The 17,280-nt window shown below is 46.1% G+C and overlaps 6 protein-coding genes across 6 annotated transcripts; 2 read left to right on the forward strand and 4 right to left on the reverse strand.

The window, feature by feature from the left end:
• Positions 1-1,572: 1,572 nt before the first annotated feature.
• JR316_0009996 (Vegetative incompatibility protein HET-E-1) lies at positions 1,573-6,476 on the reverse strand (the record flags this gene model as incomplete). The annotated part of the gene is made up of 12 exons (XM_047895673.1): positions 1,573-2,960; positions 2,996-3,339; positions 3,399-3,965; positions 4,019-4,043; positions 4,103-4,273; positions 4,343-4,399; positions 5,201-5,332; positions 5,385-5,580; positions 5,756-5,982; positions 6,037-6,170; positions 6,223-6,376; positions 6,431-6,476. The coding sequence occupies 12 exons, from the start codon at positions 6,474-6,476 to the stop codon at positions 1,573-1,575; spliced, it is 3,441 nt and encodes a 1,146-aa protein (XP_047745392.1).
• Positions 6,477-9,843: 3,367 nt separating this feature from the next.
• Positions 9,844-10,658, reverse strand: JR316_0009997 (uncharacterized protein; the record flags this gene model as incomplete). Its single annotated transcript, XM_047895674.1, has 3 exons — positions 9,844-10,012; positions 10,083-10,375; positions 10,434-10,658. 3 exons carry the CDS (start codon positions 10,656-10,658, stop codon positions 9,844-9,846), a joined length of 687 nt encoding a protein of 228 aa, XP_047745393.1.
• Positions 10,659-11,724: 1,066 nt separating this feature from the next.
• JR316_0009998 (uncharacterized protein) lies at positions 11,725-13,133 on the forward strand (the record flags this gene model as incomplete). Its single annotated transcript, XM_047895675.1, has 3 exons — positions 11,725-11,814; positions 11,862-12,648; positions 12,700-13,133. The coding sequence occupies 3 exons, from the start codon at positions 11,725-11,727 to the stop codon at positions 13,131-13,133; spliced, it is 1,311 nt and encodes a 436-aa protein (XP_047745394.1).
• Positions 13,134-14,266: 1,133 nt separating this feature from the next.
• Positions 14,267-14,879, forward strand: JR316_0009999 (uncharacterized protein; the record flags this gene model as incomplete). Its single annotated transcript, XM_047895676.1, has 2 exons — positions 14,267-14,542; positions 14,715-14,879. 2 exons carry the CDS (start codon positions 14,267-14,269, stop codon positions 14,877-14,879), a joined length of 441 nt encoding a protein of 146 aa, XP_047745395.1.
• Positions 14,880-15,227: 348 nt separating this feature from the next.
• JR316_0010000 (Orotate phosphoribosyltransferase) lies at positions 15,228-15,968 on the reverse strand (the record flags this gene model as incomplete). Its single annotated transcript, XM_047895677.1, has 2 exons — positions 15,228-15,807; positions 15,868-15,968. The coding sequence occupies 2 exons, from the start codon at positions 15,966-15,968 to the stop codon at positions 15,228-15,230; spliced, it is 681 nt and encodes a 226-aa protein (XP_047745396.1).
• Positions 15,969-16,167: 199 nt separating this feature from the next.
• On the reverse strand, positions 16,168-16,907 carry JR316_0010001 (Orotate phosphoribosyltransferase; the record flags this gene model as incomplete). Its single annotated transcript, XM_047895678.1, has 2 exons — positions 16,168-16,747; positions 16,807-16,907. The coding sequence occupies 2 exons, from the start codon at positions 16,905-16,907 to the stop codon at positions 16,168-16,170; spliced, it is 681 nt and encodes a 226-aa protein (XP_047745397.1).
• Between the last annotated feature and the right edge of the window lie 373 nt (positions 16,908-17,280).

Below are 17,280 nucleotides of genomic sequence, written 5' to 3' on the forward strand. Positions count from 1 at the left end.
TATATAATGTGATGTAGGACATAACAGGTTATGTCTGCTTTCTTGGTGTTATAAAACACCCGGGCAAAATGGGACGCCAAAATATCTCTTAAGTAAAATAACACTAATCAGCGAAGCCCATTTGCTATTGTACGTAAATCACGTAACTTGACTAAAGAGGGAAGATTGCTTGATCCCGTCTTGGGCGTGTCCATGAGTTGAGGTATCCCATTTCGACGTAGTACAATTAGCACCAACTGGCATTCCTTCAATCTGGTATGCTACTAAGTACTGCCGTGAATCGGAGAAAGTCATAGATCCATACAAACATACCTATCGCAAACCCATGGGCAAAGTCCACTGTAGGAAAGAGGTTGGACCTATGAGCTGTTAGTCTGAGTTAAGGATCTTCAATGTTTATATGAAAGTATAATGTAAGATCATAGCTTCCTCGGAGTCACTGCATAAAAGTGTATTTGTCATGCCGTCGGCGAACGTTAATCATTGAGTTTAATCAATGGCGTTCAGTTAAGCGCTAGCCAGCAATATCATAGCACAATTTTTCTTGTTCCGACCAGATCAACTTGGAAACTTGAAAGTACATTCACGTACTATTAGACTCACCAACGGGAATTTGTCGGTGAAGTGAACCTTTCCAATTTCCCAAGTCGGATGCCGCACTGGTATCGGCCGCATGCTGCTTGTGATGGCAGACACTGGGAATGGGTGGTAGTGATCACCCTTGCGTTTCTGACAATACTGCAGCTCGGAAAAAGGCGGAGGTGACACTTGTGACGTGACATGTAACCAATACGCGCACATGACCACGGCGCCCATCAACCAAACACTTCTTCAACTCCGACTACCACAACGCCCAAGAAACACATCGTCGACGGCCCATCGTGACAATCACCATGATATTTAGGGTGATATTTCTGATGCTGACATGCACTCTGTCAGTCTACAAGAGACCTGCTATTATAATTTGGTCCATTGAACAACTTGGTTGGATCACCTGGCTACTATTGGCGAACATACCGTCTCTCTCTATTGCCCCATGCACCCATAATAAACTGGATGTGGTCTCTGTGTACTTTTGGGCGTCGTCTACGGCGCATACATACCTGTGATGTAAATATATGCGTCACAGCTCGAGGGGAATGTTCAATCCAGGTCTGGTGGCAAAATACTCTTCACCCAGGACACTCTTCCACTTCGTCTACCAGGGAAGCGTGTATCCACCTCATGCGTACCTATCACTCGTGGGCGGATCTCCTGGTTTTAAGCTATATGCTCTCCCCTGTTTGCTATGCGACGATCGCAACGATATCTTCAATGCTGAAGTATCTGCGCTGGTGTACATTGCCTTTATACAGGTAAGCTTGCTTGGTTCTGGGGTACATAACTGACTACGTTAATCTTGAGATTACAGTGTCGGGTAGTACATCGACATTACTATTTGTCCGTAAACAATATGGCGGACTGCGAGGTAATGTCCCACAGAAAAGTTAAACAAAACCAACTCTTAACGCCGATTGAACAGCTTAGTTGGCCTGCGTAGTATGAAGAGCATTAGATATCTATTGTCGTTTATCAGGATAATCGAGGACGAGGTAAGAAACCCAAACTCACATTTTTCTTGTCTGCAGAATATGCTGCGCGAAGTTTTTCCTGCAGTGCGGGGTCATTGATACGAGCCAGATGAACCAGTGAGGTCACTTCAGCCTTATTGTTTAAGAGCAATTCAATAACTTTATTGTGACTTTGGAAACATGCTGCCTGTAGTGCATTGCCATGATAGCCCCCTGACACGTTCACATCTGCCCCATTGTTCAACAAGAGGTCCACAAGACTATAATGGCCCTTAGAAGATGCCGCCTGGAGTGCAGTGGCAAAGTAGCCAGGCACGGTATGGTTGACATCTGCGCCGTGTTTCAGGAGTGCTTTGGCTGCCAATAGATTGCCCCGATTTGATGCCACCTGGAGTGCAGTCTTGTGCTTGCTATCCACAGCATTGACATTTGCACCGTGCTTTATGAGTAGTTCAATCAGCGATTGATTGCCTTCATAAGACGCTGCCTGGAGTGCAGTGCCGAACTTTCCAGCCATGGCGTTGACGTCCGCACCGTGTTTGAGGAGTGCTTCAACCACCGATTGACGACTGCATCGTAGAGTTGCAGACTGAAGAGCAGTGCCATACTTGCCACTCACGACATTGACATCCGCGCCATGCTTCAGAAGGGCTTGGACCACCGATTCATGACCCCTGTAGCAGGCCGCTTGGAGTGCAGTGCCGTATTTCCCTGCCACAGCATTGACATCAGCACCATGTTTTAAGAGTGTTTCAACCACTAATTCATGGCCCCTATTAGATGCTGCCTGGAGTGCCGTGCCATACTTGCCACCCACGGTGTTGACATTGACATCTATGGCGCGTTTCTGGCAGACCTTAGACGCATGAACACTGCTTCTAGAGGATGCTGCCTCCAATTGCTCTCTGTCTGGGTTATTATTATCCACCTCTGCCAATAGGTGTTCGACCACCCCAACAAGTCCTAGCAACGATGCCCACTGTAGTGGCCTTGGCTCAATTTCCACTAGTCCCTTCTTCAGACATTGACTTTCTTTTGGACTGAGGTCAAATTTTCCAATGGCGACCTTTGTTAGAACAGGGATTCCTGATCTTAATAGACGTGCTGCCATCTTGAACACGGTAGTATCTGCATCTATGCCATGGTATCCAACATGGAGGTCCCAGGTCTCTGCAGCATAATTTTTGAGCGGGAAAGCAGAGGCATCAGATGTGTCGTTGATTAAGTAAGTTTCCAAGAGATACGACATCAATGTTTTTGAGATATCAATGCGAGATTGAGCGGTATTGGCCAGACAAAATCTGTTTTGAACTCGAGTGGAGATGAGATATTCCTTCACCGAGAAATGAGACAATTTAATGAATTCCTCTTTCCAGGGTCTGTGAGCATCTGTTTGATTTATATCCAAGGAAAGCAGGTCTCACTGGTGTTTCGTTCATCTTTACTCATTACAACCAATCCTCCACATAGCTCCAGGATATCAGATGGGTTGAGATACCGTCTTTTAGGATTAAAAACTGCCTGATCATCCGAAGAGAATTCAATCGTAACAGTTTCAGCGAGTTCACTAAGTGTTATTGCTTCCATTGAGAATGCAAGGAACTGAAGAAACCTTCGAAGATCCAAAGCGTCTTCGTCCTTGCATTTACGCAGAATTCGGTCATATATTTCGTCGAGGCCATTTGGAAACTTGGTCAATGCTTTCTCCAACTTGGACAAGGTTGAACACTGCTCCAATTCAGCCAGCATTAGTGCAGTGTATCGAAACCTTTCACCGTAATCAGTGCTGCTGTACAATGATGCGGCAATGACAAAGGTAGAACTTACGATCCGTCAGCACAATCCCGTAATTTTGATTCTACCTCACCCCGAATCTGTTCATTGAATCGCTGAAGCTTTGAACATTCCATTTGCTTGCTGATATAGTCCTCAATGTCTTTGTTTGTAGGATTAACGACGTCAATACTGTCGCCGCCTAGATCTTTAAAAACGTTTGTGATGTCTGTCTCATGTCGACTTGTGATTAGCAAATGAATATCAGTTTGTAGTTGTGTGTTGGTGAGGAGTTTCCGAACCCAATCAAGTGTCTTTTGGCGATCTGAGCACTCGTCTAGGGCATCAATGGCAATGAACACGCGGTCAAATCCTTCTAGAATATGTTGCATGGTCTCCTCGAGTTGATCATCCAATGGTTGCGAAGCACCACATTTTGTATGAAGGTCTACCATCTCTTGCGGAATCCCTCCATGACGGGAGTCGCATAGCTGGTACGCCAGTGATCGTATGAATTTTATATGTAGCTGGGAGTCTGTCTGTCCGTCGCGTGCATCGAAGAAGAAATAAACAATTCCAGTCGATGAGCTGGGGTCCGGAAGTTTATTGATAATCGAGGCCCTGTGAATTTCGTGGGTTTAAATTACAGATCGTCTGAGGACCTTCAAACTTACATTAAGATTGTCTTGCCACACCCCGCTATTGTCACAAAGTCAATATTACCTTCACTTGAAGATTACAGAACTCAGGATGATTACCTTTTCCGTGGACCCAGATGAAGCCAGGATGATGTAGCCATCGTCCGAATCTCTCGTCCTCGAGAAACCATGAACATGTCTGGCGCTGACGCTTTCCATGAGCTTCGTTGTAGTTTTTTGAAATGTCGATTGGGCGGTCGGAGGGCCACAACCACTTGAAAATCTTTTCCGCTTCAATAAATTACGTTTAGTGTTAGTATGAGGCCAATTAGTATCTAAGCTGTGATCAGAGCGACGTACCTAGGGCGTCGTCCTTCACCTTGCAAACCTCATTTTTGACCTCGTTCATAATATCCTCTAATTATGACACGATTTTCCGTTGAAAAAGCGAACATTGAGAAATAGAGTTGTACTCACTAGTTTTGGGCCTTTCTTTATGTTGTAGTGCTTACATTCTGAGTGTGCGAACAGCCTATTGGATGACATTCTGATAAAATTAGCACAGACCGTGGTAAATTTAAACTCGTGTCGTGGTAAAGCTGTGGTCAAGTCGTGGTTTCATCAAAACCAATGGTGTACGTGTTGGTATTATCCTAGGGTGGTCTCTCTAAAGATGGTCTTCCGTAAAGCAGTTATTTCAACAGATGGTTAAGGGCGCAATTCTTCCAGATAATCTGAAATTTAACTGAGTTTATATCGGCCTATCACGGCAAAGCATATTTTGTCATGCTGTGGGTGTTTCCGGCACCTTTACTTAGATTATTTTGATGCAGAAGGAGCCGAGATAAGTTGGAAACAAAAAAATCTGAGAAAAAATGACAAAAGTTGTTTGAAAGTGAACAGGACTTGGTATAGGTTCATATAAACCGGGTATTACTGTATCATTGATAAGAAAACCATTTGATACAGCAATGTATACCTAGGTCACAGTACGACCACACCAAAGTACGTTGTTCAACCAAGGGTGTATGTAGTAATGACTAAGTACTTCATTACGAAACCTGACATAAATGTACGTATCAAAGTTCTAGTCTTGCTATTTTTGTAGCGACCAAATCCTGAAGCCGGACACTTCGCATTTTCAACGGAAAATCGTGTCATATCTAATTGACCAATGCTATTGAACGCCGGAGCTCATGAGACATCAAACACACGTACTGCTTTCTTTCACCGCCTTATTCGTTTCCAGCTGTATTCTCTCATAGAACCTCTCTTTTAGAACCAGACATCTTCTTTGGCACTCTGTGATACGTGAGCTCATATCACCAAAGTACAATCTCAAAGTCCGTTCTGCATACACAGGTCAGTCAGGTTATCATAACAAGGCGTATGGGACAAATACCGGAGAAAGAGGGTTGGGTATACTCGTGAATGAGTGATGCAACCTGCAAGGATTGAAAGCCAATTTCTTTGATGAGGTCGACTGCGTCTGGTATTCTTGGCAAGTCAAGCTTCGCGGTTGTAGTAGCGAGCATCTCGCGCAAGGTTTCAGCAAGCTCTCGGATTGATTGGTCCTGGATTTCCGTTTGATGTGTTGCCTGTTGAAAAGACAGATTAGTTTACATATATTTTGGATATAAAGCACTATACACTGTAGAGAGTTGAAATGACCGTCCAGGATGTCTTTAGTATCGGATGCGCCTAATTATAAATTGAATAAACAAATGCGCAGTAACATTGTCATCGCCATTGAGCCGACCACGAGCCACTCACGTCAGCGACACTGTTCATCAAGACCCTTGTATTCTGCAGCACAGGTCCCAATACTAACAACGCACGTTTGCTGACGCCTTCGATGCCTTTAAGATCATCCACATCTCCGTCAACTTTCTTCATGAAGTCCGAGATCAACTCATCGCGTGTCGCACACAGAGAAAGAGACATGTTGATTTGCGCAATGGTTTTTCCCTTTCTATCCACCAGCGCAAACGATTTCGAATCTATACGAAATATTTTCAACTACATTTCCCAAATTCTAAGGATAAACCTCTCACCGTTATCGAGCAATCGCTCAATTCGTTCCGCAAATTGTGCCACATGTACCTTGGTTTGAGGGATTTTTCCTATTATCCCTCCTTTAAAACCGCGATGGAGCTCAACTTTGACTACCGAAGAAGGTGTAAAACCGCTGTTGCGCAAATAAGCGACCGAACCAGACAAAGGTTTATCGCAACACTCACATTTTGTTATCCGAGTCCCATTTCCAAGAAAGCTCTCGGGAACGAGATTGGGATTTCTTCGATTTTATTACTTTGTGGTTGTCGACGTAGATGTGAACCCAATAAAAGGATCGGTTTTTATCGTTCTTCAAGATGTCGCCTTCGACATCGATGCCTAGATAGCAAATCAGGAAATGTATTTGTCACAACATATTCTATATTAACTTACTGGATATAATTCCACTGAGGAGCAACTGGTGGGCGTCGAGATCCATAGGTAGGGAAACGGAGGTAGTGAGCAGTGAGACGTCTGAGCCTGATGGTCAGGTTGCCTCATGGCAATGCCGTTTAGGCATTAATTTTGGTTTCTGTCTGTCTAATTTTATCCCTGTTCCAAGCAAACGCGCTGCTGTGCCCAGTAGCACTAGCAGAGGCACCTGTAGGTTCGAATGAAGTGACAAGGTGTTTAACACTGGTAAAGCTTTTTTATGTATTCACCATTTACACTTACATCAGATTTACATTCGAGCGCTCTTCATTTTATCCCTACATTTGAACAATGAGTTCGTGGGACGTTGACCCTGTTCTTAGGCCTGCCTACAACAATAGCCCTTGTATTGAGTGTCAAGACGAAAAATAAATCAAGGGTGATGGTACTCACTGGTTAGTTTAATCCAAGATTTCAGCAACTTTGTGAACTAGATCGGAAGAAAATTCTTTCCCGCTGAATCTCCTCATCGGATATAGGGGTACTACTTAGCAAGCAGGGCCGCCAGCCTTGCCGTATTTGTGATCGACCCCGAGATGTTCCTTGAGCTCTACAAGCTCTTATAAACGAAGAACTTAACCTTTAAAGCCATACCGAACCTTCACATATCCGATAGCGATCCAGTGGTTATCAGGAGGGCTAATTGCGGTTGTGACGTTACGTGACGGAAAACGCGGTTGCATCAGCAACACGCACACGTGATCACAGCGCGGTTTGTTTGTAGGACGAATTGAAACCAGAAATTTTGAGACAACGGCCCCTTCTTTAACCAAAACTACCACAATGCCCCATAAGCGCACTGCCGCCGCCGCCGACGCCCATGACGGCGACGGCGACGCCTTTCAGTGCCACAGCTCCCCTCGGAAGCGTTCGAGAAAGGACAGCTTTCCGTATCCTAGGACGCCAGGTCCCTCTGGATCTTCCAGCAGTCCAAACAAAGCTTCCATATTTGCGACTCCCAAAACGCCATACACGCCATATCCACTGCATGCCTCTGATTCGCCCTCGAACCCCTTTGGAAGGAAGCGGACAGAGCGTCTCATCCATACACTGCCTCCGGTGTCGTCATTCAGCAAGCACGCCGTGCTGAGATTTCAGCTTGTCCGTAAAGGCGTTCTTGCGAAACAAGGCGGGGTGTATCGCATTGTGCGTGTGCCCATGAACTACACATTCACCCACCTTCGATGCCTCATCGCTTGGCTGTTCCACACGCCGGCCAGCTATGCTCATGCTAACAACGAAGAGTATCTCTTTGAGGTCAAGTCAAAAGTCGCGACTTATAGCCCTCTCTACAAACCTGGCCAAATCAAGTCTGGGGTCACTTCTGTCAAGTTGTCCAACAAGCGTGATCCGGCAAGATGGCGCTCAAATTATGGGCTGTTGGACGAAGAGGACGAGTTGAGTGAGGATGGAGGTGAAGAGGTGGAGAAAGCAAGTGATATCGGGACAGAAGATGCCGAGGAGGATGAGGCAGACGAGTGGAGATGGGCAGACGAAGAAGATTTTACGCTAGGCCATGTCTTTCCTAGAGGAATCGACGCAGAGATAGCTATCGTTTATGTGCGTTTCGTTTCTTTCCTTCTGTCCCTCATTGCCTAATACATTGCTTGCATCATGAAGCACCACTCTCCATCTACCCAGATCCATATAACTGTGAATAAAGCGGTGCTGCCTCGCCAGCGTGGTCGTGCTAACACGCCATTCGTGTTCCATGGGCGCGGTCGCGTGCATCTATCTCCACCTCCACTACCCCGGCCTGTGTTCACTAAATCCATTTCAGACATCTTGTCTTCTTCTCCTGCGCCAATCGCAGTGGCCAGTTCTTCGAACGGTTCCCCGACATTCCAGTTATCGCGTGCCGTGTCTACACCCCAGCGAAGACTGACACCACCTAAAGACGCGGATTGGGACGACGACGCAGATGGCGATATCGACCCTGATGTAGAAGGTGGTTTCTTGCACCCCTTTGACGAGAATCATCCTTTTTTCCATGCCAGTTCATCACCTGTCAAGCACGAAGTTATTCTCGTGGAGGATTCTGACGACGATGGGAAAGATGATGATGAGGAAAACGGGGCGGATGAAGACCACGACGAAGAGATTGTTCCGGACAAATGGAACATACCTTCGCACCTGTTCGCCTTGTACCTTCTGCAGTACATGGACCCGCATGGCACAGACTATGGAGATGTAGACGAGTCATTCTTCCAGGAGGAGCAGGTCTATGATCCATTCGATGATGATGATGATGATGATGTACCTGTTGAAGAGGATGCGAAGAAGAAGAAGACGCCAATCCCAGTGCAGCAGGAGCAGGAAGAAGAAGAGGAAGAAACCGAATTTGATATTTTTGAAGACGCGCAGTGTGACGAGGATGAGGAGGATATCGCAGGTGAAGGAGCCGACGAGCGTGATGAAGAAGAGGATCTCGCATACGCGGAAGAAGAAGAGTACGAAGATTATCAGGACGAAGATGGTTTCATTGAAGTGGAAGAAGATCTAAAAGGGCAAGACACGCAAAGCTCGACGCCAGGCCTCACGCACTGCGCCTCGTCGTCATCCTCTCTTCCACCTTCCTCTCCGCAACGTCACCCTTCCTCACCTGCACATTCATCCTACTACGGCAGCGCTAACGCGTCGAGCCTTTCCCTTCCCGACCCATCCGATTTTGACTTCATACTCGAAGCGCACTACCCGAATAAGAAATACACGCAGACGCCCGCGCCGCCTAAAGCGCGCAAGTTTCGGCTAAGGATTAAGCGCCTGGAGAAGCAGCTGGCCAAGCTCAAAAAGTCGGCGTTTATGACCAAGCACGATGAAAAGGTGGAAGAGGATGAGGAGACCCCGAAGGAGCCGGAAGTCGATGAGCTTGCGGGTGATAATGGTGCTGAAACTGAGGTACAAGAAGAAGAAGACCAGGAGGCCAAGGAGCGTGATTATGATGCTCGACTGAAGTGGAGAAAACCAAGCTCGAAGAGCGGGGAGATCTGGGATCCGTTTGGTGATGAGGTCGAGTTGTGATTTCTTTGGATGACCGTGCTCCTGTTCGTCCTTGCTTTTTTATTAGTTACTTGTGGCATTCTACATTCGATTATTGTCTTGTTTTGTCTCCTTTTTCAGGGTTTGTCTTTTTCGGCCTTTTTGCCGTCGCCGCCGTTGGTTTATTTGGTATAGTACTCACGTTTGCTTCGTATTGCTATCTTCGCTAGTCTTTTTCATTGGAAACCCATTCAAATTGTATGTACAACACAATAGAAACGGAAATCAGGTTTTTTGCTTTTTCAATGTCTCTTTACATACAGCATAAAAAATCAAAGTACGAGCAAATAAAAACATACTTGTAGATACAGATGGTGCGCAGTTTAGCACCACAGCTAGATATATATTGGGCCATGTTCTGGCTCGGAAGAGGGAGCTGCAGTCGACGTTCGTTTCAAGCTAAACGACAGTGAGACATGAGTTCCTGGTGGAATGGTCCAAGTCTCGCGCCGCCAGAACCGACTTTTGCGAAGTAGGACAAGCAAAATATACAAATAAATAAGCCTTTGCGAGATGATTAGTATTCAAGTATATCTTAAAGTCCTCATTGATAGTGAACAATGTCATGACGCACCCTACGAGGATGGCAGCGCCTGCAGCGATGCCCATCAAAATCTTCAGGGCGAGCTTCCAGTCTTTGCACGCTGGGTGTGGGTATATGACTGGGGGAAATGGATCTCTTGGTCCACCAGGGTACATGGGGTAGTGTCGGTATGGCATGCATAACGACTGCCAGGGATATATGGCATGGAAGCCGTCGAGTTGTATAGTGTAATACCGTAGCAGTGTACCGTTGACGATAATACCCAGGAGAGTGGGGCAGTCAACGTAGATATAGACGGTCGAGACAGCTAGAGATACAATCATCTTATATCTGAAATGAGTTGAAAAATTCAGCAGGCAAAACTTGGATAGAGATAATCACCAATACAGAAATAGTTAGCAGTCGAAAAGTCGCTAGATATTGCCATCCATGAGTCTCGCCGAGAGGTGATGATATTGAAACGATTATCAAGCTCGCGAGGAGGAGTATAAGTGCAAATATCGACAGGTAAATGGTTGCCGCGGACAGATACTTGAATTGAGTAGTATGCGCTCCCTCCGAAACCTGTTCAGAGGCCGTGCCATTTGTGTCTCTGGCGGCCTCCATGTCTCAGTAACGAGGTCAAGTTGTGATGTTTGTTTTACAGCTGCGGAGAACAGGTTTGCTACTTTAGAAAGCTCTTCCCACGAGCATTCAATCAGGTCCGATAGTGTCGATGTCTCGAAGGGGAGTGTGGTTCGTTCTACGAACTCGATGAGGCATGGAAGTTCCTGACAGTGCAGGCGATAACGACAAGCGATCGGAGTTGCATTTCACGCACGTTACGCAGGCGTTTGCTTTCTCTTTCCCTATAACGACTACCTCGACACTAGAACAATATTCAAGGAACCTTTTTCTCACTTCTCGGACATCTCCCAACCAAGGTTGATTGACAAAGCTGAATTCTCCAACGGAGTGAAAGCTGTTGGCCTAGAGACAACAAAAAACACTGAGGAGGAAAACTCACACGGCGGAGAGGACCTGGCCAGATCGACGTCGTGTTCACAACAGGGAGACTAATACGCGGAGAGAATCTGGATCAACATCGTATTCACAAGACGGAGACTAACGAGAGGAAATACAAGATGGGAGAAAAGAAGAAGGAACCCTGATCTCCAAAATGTGTTCGACATGTCAACACAAGCCAGTCCGTTGACCGCTGGACGAAGCCACTTTTCAATACAAAATCCCTGATATCTACAGGTACACTCGAGGCCATTCCGACTTTTCCGAAAAAACAACAAGTAAAGATACCAAAAGTTAATTGAAGGCTGTACATGTCATGATGAATCGTCGTTGTCTCCAAGAAGGTGCGTAACTAGCCAAACTTCCTTGCTGTAGGGTAAAAATTATGAAAAAACATAGCAATCCGAATCCTGGGTTTTCACCCGACTGCCATGAACAGCATATATCTGAAAAACTCTGCAAGCGACCTTCTAATGCCTGTATGTTTCGTCGGGGCTGTTCATGGTGCCTTACCTCGCAGTCCAGGTACATACGTTACGTACTAGTGAACGTCATAGGAGAAACAGGCCAAGAGGTTATCGGAGGCATACTGTTGACATCTTGTGGACGATGCTGTGTCTTAATGCCGCATATATTAGGTTCAAGCGTTCTTCCGCGATTTAACGACATGCCTTTTAACGATTCAACTGTGGATTGCAATAGCTGTGGAGGTGCTTGTGGGTATCTAACACCCGACCCCGACGTGGCAGGCCTTGGGGTGAGTACGACGCGTATATCCTTTAGCCAAGCTGACCCAACCAACAGGTCGTCATCGCATTTTTAACCACCAGCTCCATTACTTGGGTCTGTGCGGTAATCCGAATTTTGGATTGGTTTCTTAATTATACCTCGTCCCCAAACAAGGTGGACGCGCTCTTGCAACAGTATCACTACCGAAAGGCTTCTTCATGTCCACCTTCGAGGATAAGCCCTTTGCTAACTCACGAGTTATATCCATTCTCTCCCATTGTTCGCCCTAAAAAATCGCTGGCGGCTCGCGTAGCTCGCCTCTCTAGCATCGTATGCCCTGTTCTTCTCTCCTTGCACGACACTCAGCTTGCTTCAGGCCTCGCTATATCAGTTACCGCCCTCATCCGCAGTAGGCGCCCTGTCTTTTCTGTGTACCATTTCTCCATTGCGGCGGATCTCACTTGGATTGCGTCTGGAACGCAGATGGTTTCCTTCATATTTATTCGCTCGGACATCAAGGATGACCAGGCATTGCTCGCTCGTGGAATAAACACCCATCGCATTGTACAGATCCTGCGTGCGGCTTGCATGTTTACGCAAATGGTTGTACTTTTGTGGCTTTCTTACATACAAGGTGAACGACGCTGGGCAGAAAGCTATGCGTGCCCAGTATTGTGCCTGCAAGAAAACCCCACTTTGGGCGGCGTGCCGCTCAATTGGATGATCGCCAACTATGTCCTCGTACTTTGGAGCTACCCAGTTATGCTTCTCCCACTGTGTACTCCATTGTGGAGTAGATGGAAAGACTTTAAAGTTATATTGGACAAGGCTATCGACTTTCCCAATGCGACGCATTCCAAAGGTAGAAATCCTTCGGCTCCTTCAACGCTTTGTATTATGTATACCGTGGTAGTGCGCAAGACTGTGATTATGCTTTGGGCGTTTTTGGGATCCATGACTCTTGAAATTCTCGTCCAACTAGGGTGGTTTGGGTACGGTGTTTGGAATTTGGTCGCGGATCGACAATGGGGAGACGCGTATTTTCGTGGGGACTCAATTGTTGGCAATGGATGTGACCCTATCTACAACACAGAAGACGACTGGGGGTTTGGGCAGATTTTCCCAGTAATGATTCTGATAGTCCTCCTGATGACGCTCTTCCAAGCGCACGGGGACGCCAAAGTAGCCGAAATAATGCAAAAAGATGCAAGTTCTTCTGCAAAGGAACGACGGTCCGATACACTTCTCCTGTTGGAAGCCGGAGCATGGGCTTCGACTATCGATCTTCGACCTCTAGTCCAGGTTCCTGCGCCTTCTCCAGCACTTCACGGTCTTCGGTCCCGCTGACGGATCAATAACGACTGCCTGACCACATTGCGGATGATCCTCATTTCATCACACACCTACTTACTATGCAATATAGGTTAGTCTTGCAGCCACGTTCTCGAGGTATCATCACGTCCATTACGTGGCAGTCGAGGCTAATACACTGTTCCGCGACTACGGGCGCCACGTCAGTCACCTATCAGAAAAGGTTTTAGAGTCGCCTCTACGACGACCTCCGTGGCAATCCATCCGGATTCTTGCGTCCTTCCAGTCAAAGTATAGCCCAATAATTCTGTACGCCACGCGTTTGAAAGGAGTAGGGCTTCAGCACGTCCTCGACCATTCCAGTGAGATATCAACTCAAGCGCGCTAATAATGCTGCATGTGTAGCATCGGTGCTACATCAGTATCTTTCCGATGCAACAGGGGTCAAAGACGGGGCGTCACGCCAGGACGCGTTTGTCACGTATAAAGTGTTTTTATATCCGGCCCTGGGGTACACATGTCGTGCTCCCTACCACCTCCTATTCGCCGCTACCATGTTGATGAGAGAGGAATTATCAACGCTGACCTCAACTCCACTCTTCTGTATAATGCCCTCATGGGTGGGTCATCTATTCTCATCCTTTAATCAATAATTGAAGTTGCCAACAGGAATGTATACTTCGACATACATAATTACTATGTATCTTTACCGTGAGCAGATCTTCGGACAGCAAGTTATTTCATGACATTCAAAATGCAATACGCCAGTAACCAAAAAGAACCCTAATTCCAACCGAATCATTGTATTGTCTGCAGTGACAATACCGTATCTCCTCTGCATATGCGAATGTGCTGTTCAATGGCGCCTACTGCAAGCGTCCTTTATCACCGGGGGACACTCTAGATCAACCATTTTTGAATCAATTATCATTGCAGATAGCGAGTTGGAAATGTTGATGATTGTGGGCAATTCTTTCTTTTATGGGGTGTTCATTGTGGCCGATACACTGTTGGTCAGTCCTTTTTTCTTTATTGACAACAAAATTTTCTGACCACTGCCAATTTAGATATGGCGATGTTTCCATGTCTGGGGACGGTCTCGGCGCATCCTCACAGCCCTGTTAGTATGCCTATTTATCGAAACTGGTATGCTTATGTCTCGAAGCTAAATGGCACAAAATCTGATCATCCGTTATTACGCCATCGAATTAGCATTGTTTGCTGGAGAGATCAGTATATCACTTGTGTCCCGTAAATTACCATCCGTTCTAGAGGTGGTCTCGGCAAACGATATGCAAAGTGCACAAGCATTAATCTCATTTGCCACCACCATCATCTCCACGTTTCTTATTGCATATAAGATTCACAAATTGTCCACTCCGTCCAGTTCTTCCAGCAGAAACCTTTTTAAACACATTGTGATGATTTTGGTGGAGTCCGCTGCTGTTTATTCTCTCTCGATCCTCGTCTTCGCCATCTTTAACCTCATACCAGCTACGGACAATTTACATTACTCCCTTTCCTATGCAAAGCTTTGTACACAGGTTATCGTCACCGTGATAGGGGTATGTCCATTCACCTCGATGCTCTTGACGAACGTCTAACAATTTTTATCAGGGAATGGCTCCAACAATTCTTGTTGCTCGTGTTGCTTTGCCTAGATCCGATGGTTCATTTGCATCTACTATCTCACATATATCTGGGATTGAAACCAGGAATAATTTACCTTTGTCTGCTGAGGCCTCAGCTACAGGCGAAACACGGGCTCCCCATGTGATGTGATCAACAACAGCTTTCATCTCATTTGAATATTCTTTGATACACTGCTAGGGCTTTCTTTGCCTAGCGGAAAGGCTGATAGACAATTGTTCGCTTCCGATCTCAATGAATATGATCCATGAATACCTACTTCAGAATGAAGTTAACTCATCCTTGTGACCTCTTCGAGAACACCAGGCACATTCCTGAAAGTAGATAGGTGCAGTAAGACAAGCTCACAAGAATCAATGCCGTAGGTAGCAAGTATAGACAATAATCCTTTGTGGTATTGTTAACTACATAATGGAAATGTCTTCTTGCAGAAGCTTGGTCGCACGAATGAGCCCTCGGTGGCGAGGATCCTCCAGGCCATTACTTTAAACCATATTGATCCCAATACGCTTGCAAACTCTCGAGTTCCTTAACTAAACCTTTTCTTTCCAACCATATCATGAGGTCCGTCATAGTGAGAATAGAGAAGACTCTGCCTTCGCCGATTAGTCCCTCAATTACCTTTACAGCGCTACTGACTCCGTCCTGTCCCACTTCCTGCCTATCAAGCGCATGGATGACGCCAACAACTTCACCCCCATTTTGACGAATCGTCTCAATGGCACCATGTATTGTCTTTCCCGATGTCATCACGTCGTCGAGGATGACCACACGTTTCCCTTTGACCGGTTCTCCGACCATTATACCACCCTCTCCGTGATCTTTCACCTCCTTTCTATTGTAAGCAACACTCACTGAGATTCCATGTTGGCTATATAACGCCACAGCGGCATTCGACGCGAATGGGATTCCTTTATAGGCCATGCCAAATAGGATGTCAAATTCAGGTAATGAACCATCCTTTAACGCTTGTGCAATGGTAGATGCATACGCAGCCGCTAGCGTAGCGAGAATGGGACCAGTGCACATGAGCCCTGAATTAAAAAAATACGGAGACGTTCTAGATGGATATGATGGTTTGTCCCTGGGTTATGGGTTATTGGTGACGAGCTTAACGCACCGCCCTGCTATGAGGGTGAAAGAGCCGTATTTCAGCGCATCCACCTCCATGGCGTACTGGATTAGATCTTTTTTATATGAAGCCTGGCTTGGCTCTGTCATTGAGCTTAGATGGAAGAGATGTTTTAAAGGACTGCAGGTACACTATCTTATCTTATCCGTAGTTTCAGCCTAAATCGGGCGGAAACTCTCTCACTGACCCTATCCCACCGATGGCAAATATAGCCGATTTTCTTTTTTGGCTCTATCAAATACATCATGAAGGAAATGCGAAAGCTTAGTTCCACGATCATCCAGGCCATTATTTTAAGCCATACTGGTCCCAATATGCTTGCAAACCCTCCAGTTCCCTAACTAAACCTTGGCTTTCCAACCATATCATGAGGTCCTTCATAGTAAATATAGAGATTACTCTGCCTTTGCCAATCATTCCTTCAATCTCCTTCACGGTGCTGTTGACGCCATTCTGTCCGACCTCTAGCCTGTCGAGTGCTTGAATGCAACCAACAACTTCACCGCCGTGGTGCCGAATCGTCTCAATTGCACCACGCACTGCCTTTCCCGAGGTCATCACGTCGTCGAGGATGACCACACGTTTTCCTACGACAGGTACTCCTACCATTTTACCACCCTCTGCGTAGGTATTTACCTCCTTTCTATCATAGGCAAAGCCAATTGAAATACCGTGCTGATTATATAGTGCCATAGCAGCACTGGAAGCGAAAGAGATGCCCTTATAGGCTGGGCCGAACAGGACGTCAAACTCAGGGAATATACCATCCTTCAATGCTTGTGCAATAGTAGAGGAATACCCAGTTGCTAGCGTAGCCAGAATGGGTCCAGTGCACATGAGCCCTGCGTTAAAGAAATATGGGGAAATTCTACAAGAATACGGTGAGTCGTCCATGAGTTATGATCATTTAATACAATTCTGACGCACCGCCCCGACTTAAGGGTGAATGAACCATATTTAAGGGCATCCACCTCCATAGCGTGTCGAATCAATTCAGCCTTGTACAAAGCCTGGCTTGGCTCTGCCATTGAGTGGAGGTGAAAGATGTGTTTACTAGACTTCAACGCAGTGCATTGTCTTATCTTATAGTACATTTTATGGCTTAAACTGGATGATAAGTCTCTCACTGGTATCTTCTAAGTTCCACAGGCGAAGGTAAGACCAAATTGAGTTGAATAGGTTTTCCGATTCCTGTTGATGTTAACCGGAATCCCTAAACAATTCCGTACATGAAGAACACTTGGGCCTATTTTTGGGTGCCGCCCTGGTGCCGCTATCACACAAACTTTAGTACGGGGTTCTGAGTTGCTGGTACTTGCAGGTTCCATTTAATCCTTATAGGAATGGGTCCAATAAACATGCGCGAGAGCGGGAACAAGGTGCCCATTATGATTCTATAGC

The sequence above is a fragment of the Psilocybe cubensis genome, chromosome 9, assembly GCF_017499595.1.
Source record: "Psilocybe cubensis strain MGC-MH-2018 chromosome 9, whole genome shotgun sequence".
Classification (NCBI taxonomy): domain Eukaryota; kingdom Fungi; phylum Basidiomycota; class Agaricomycetes; order Agaricales; family Agrocybaceae; genus Psilocybe; species Psilocybe cubensis.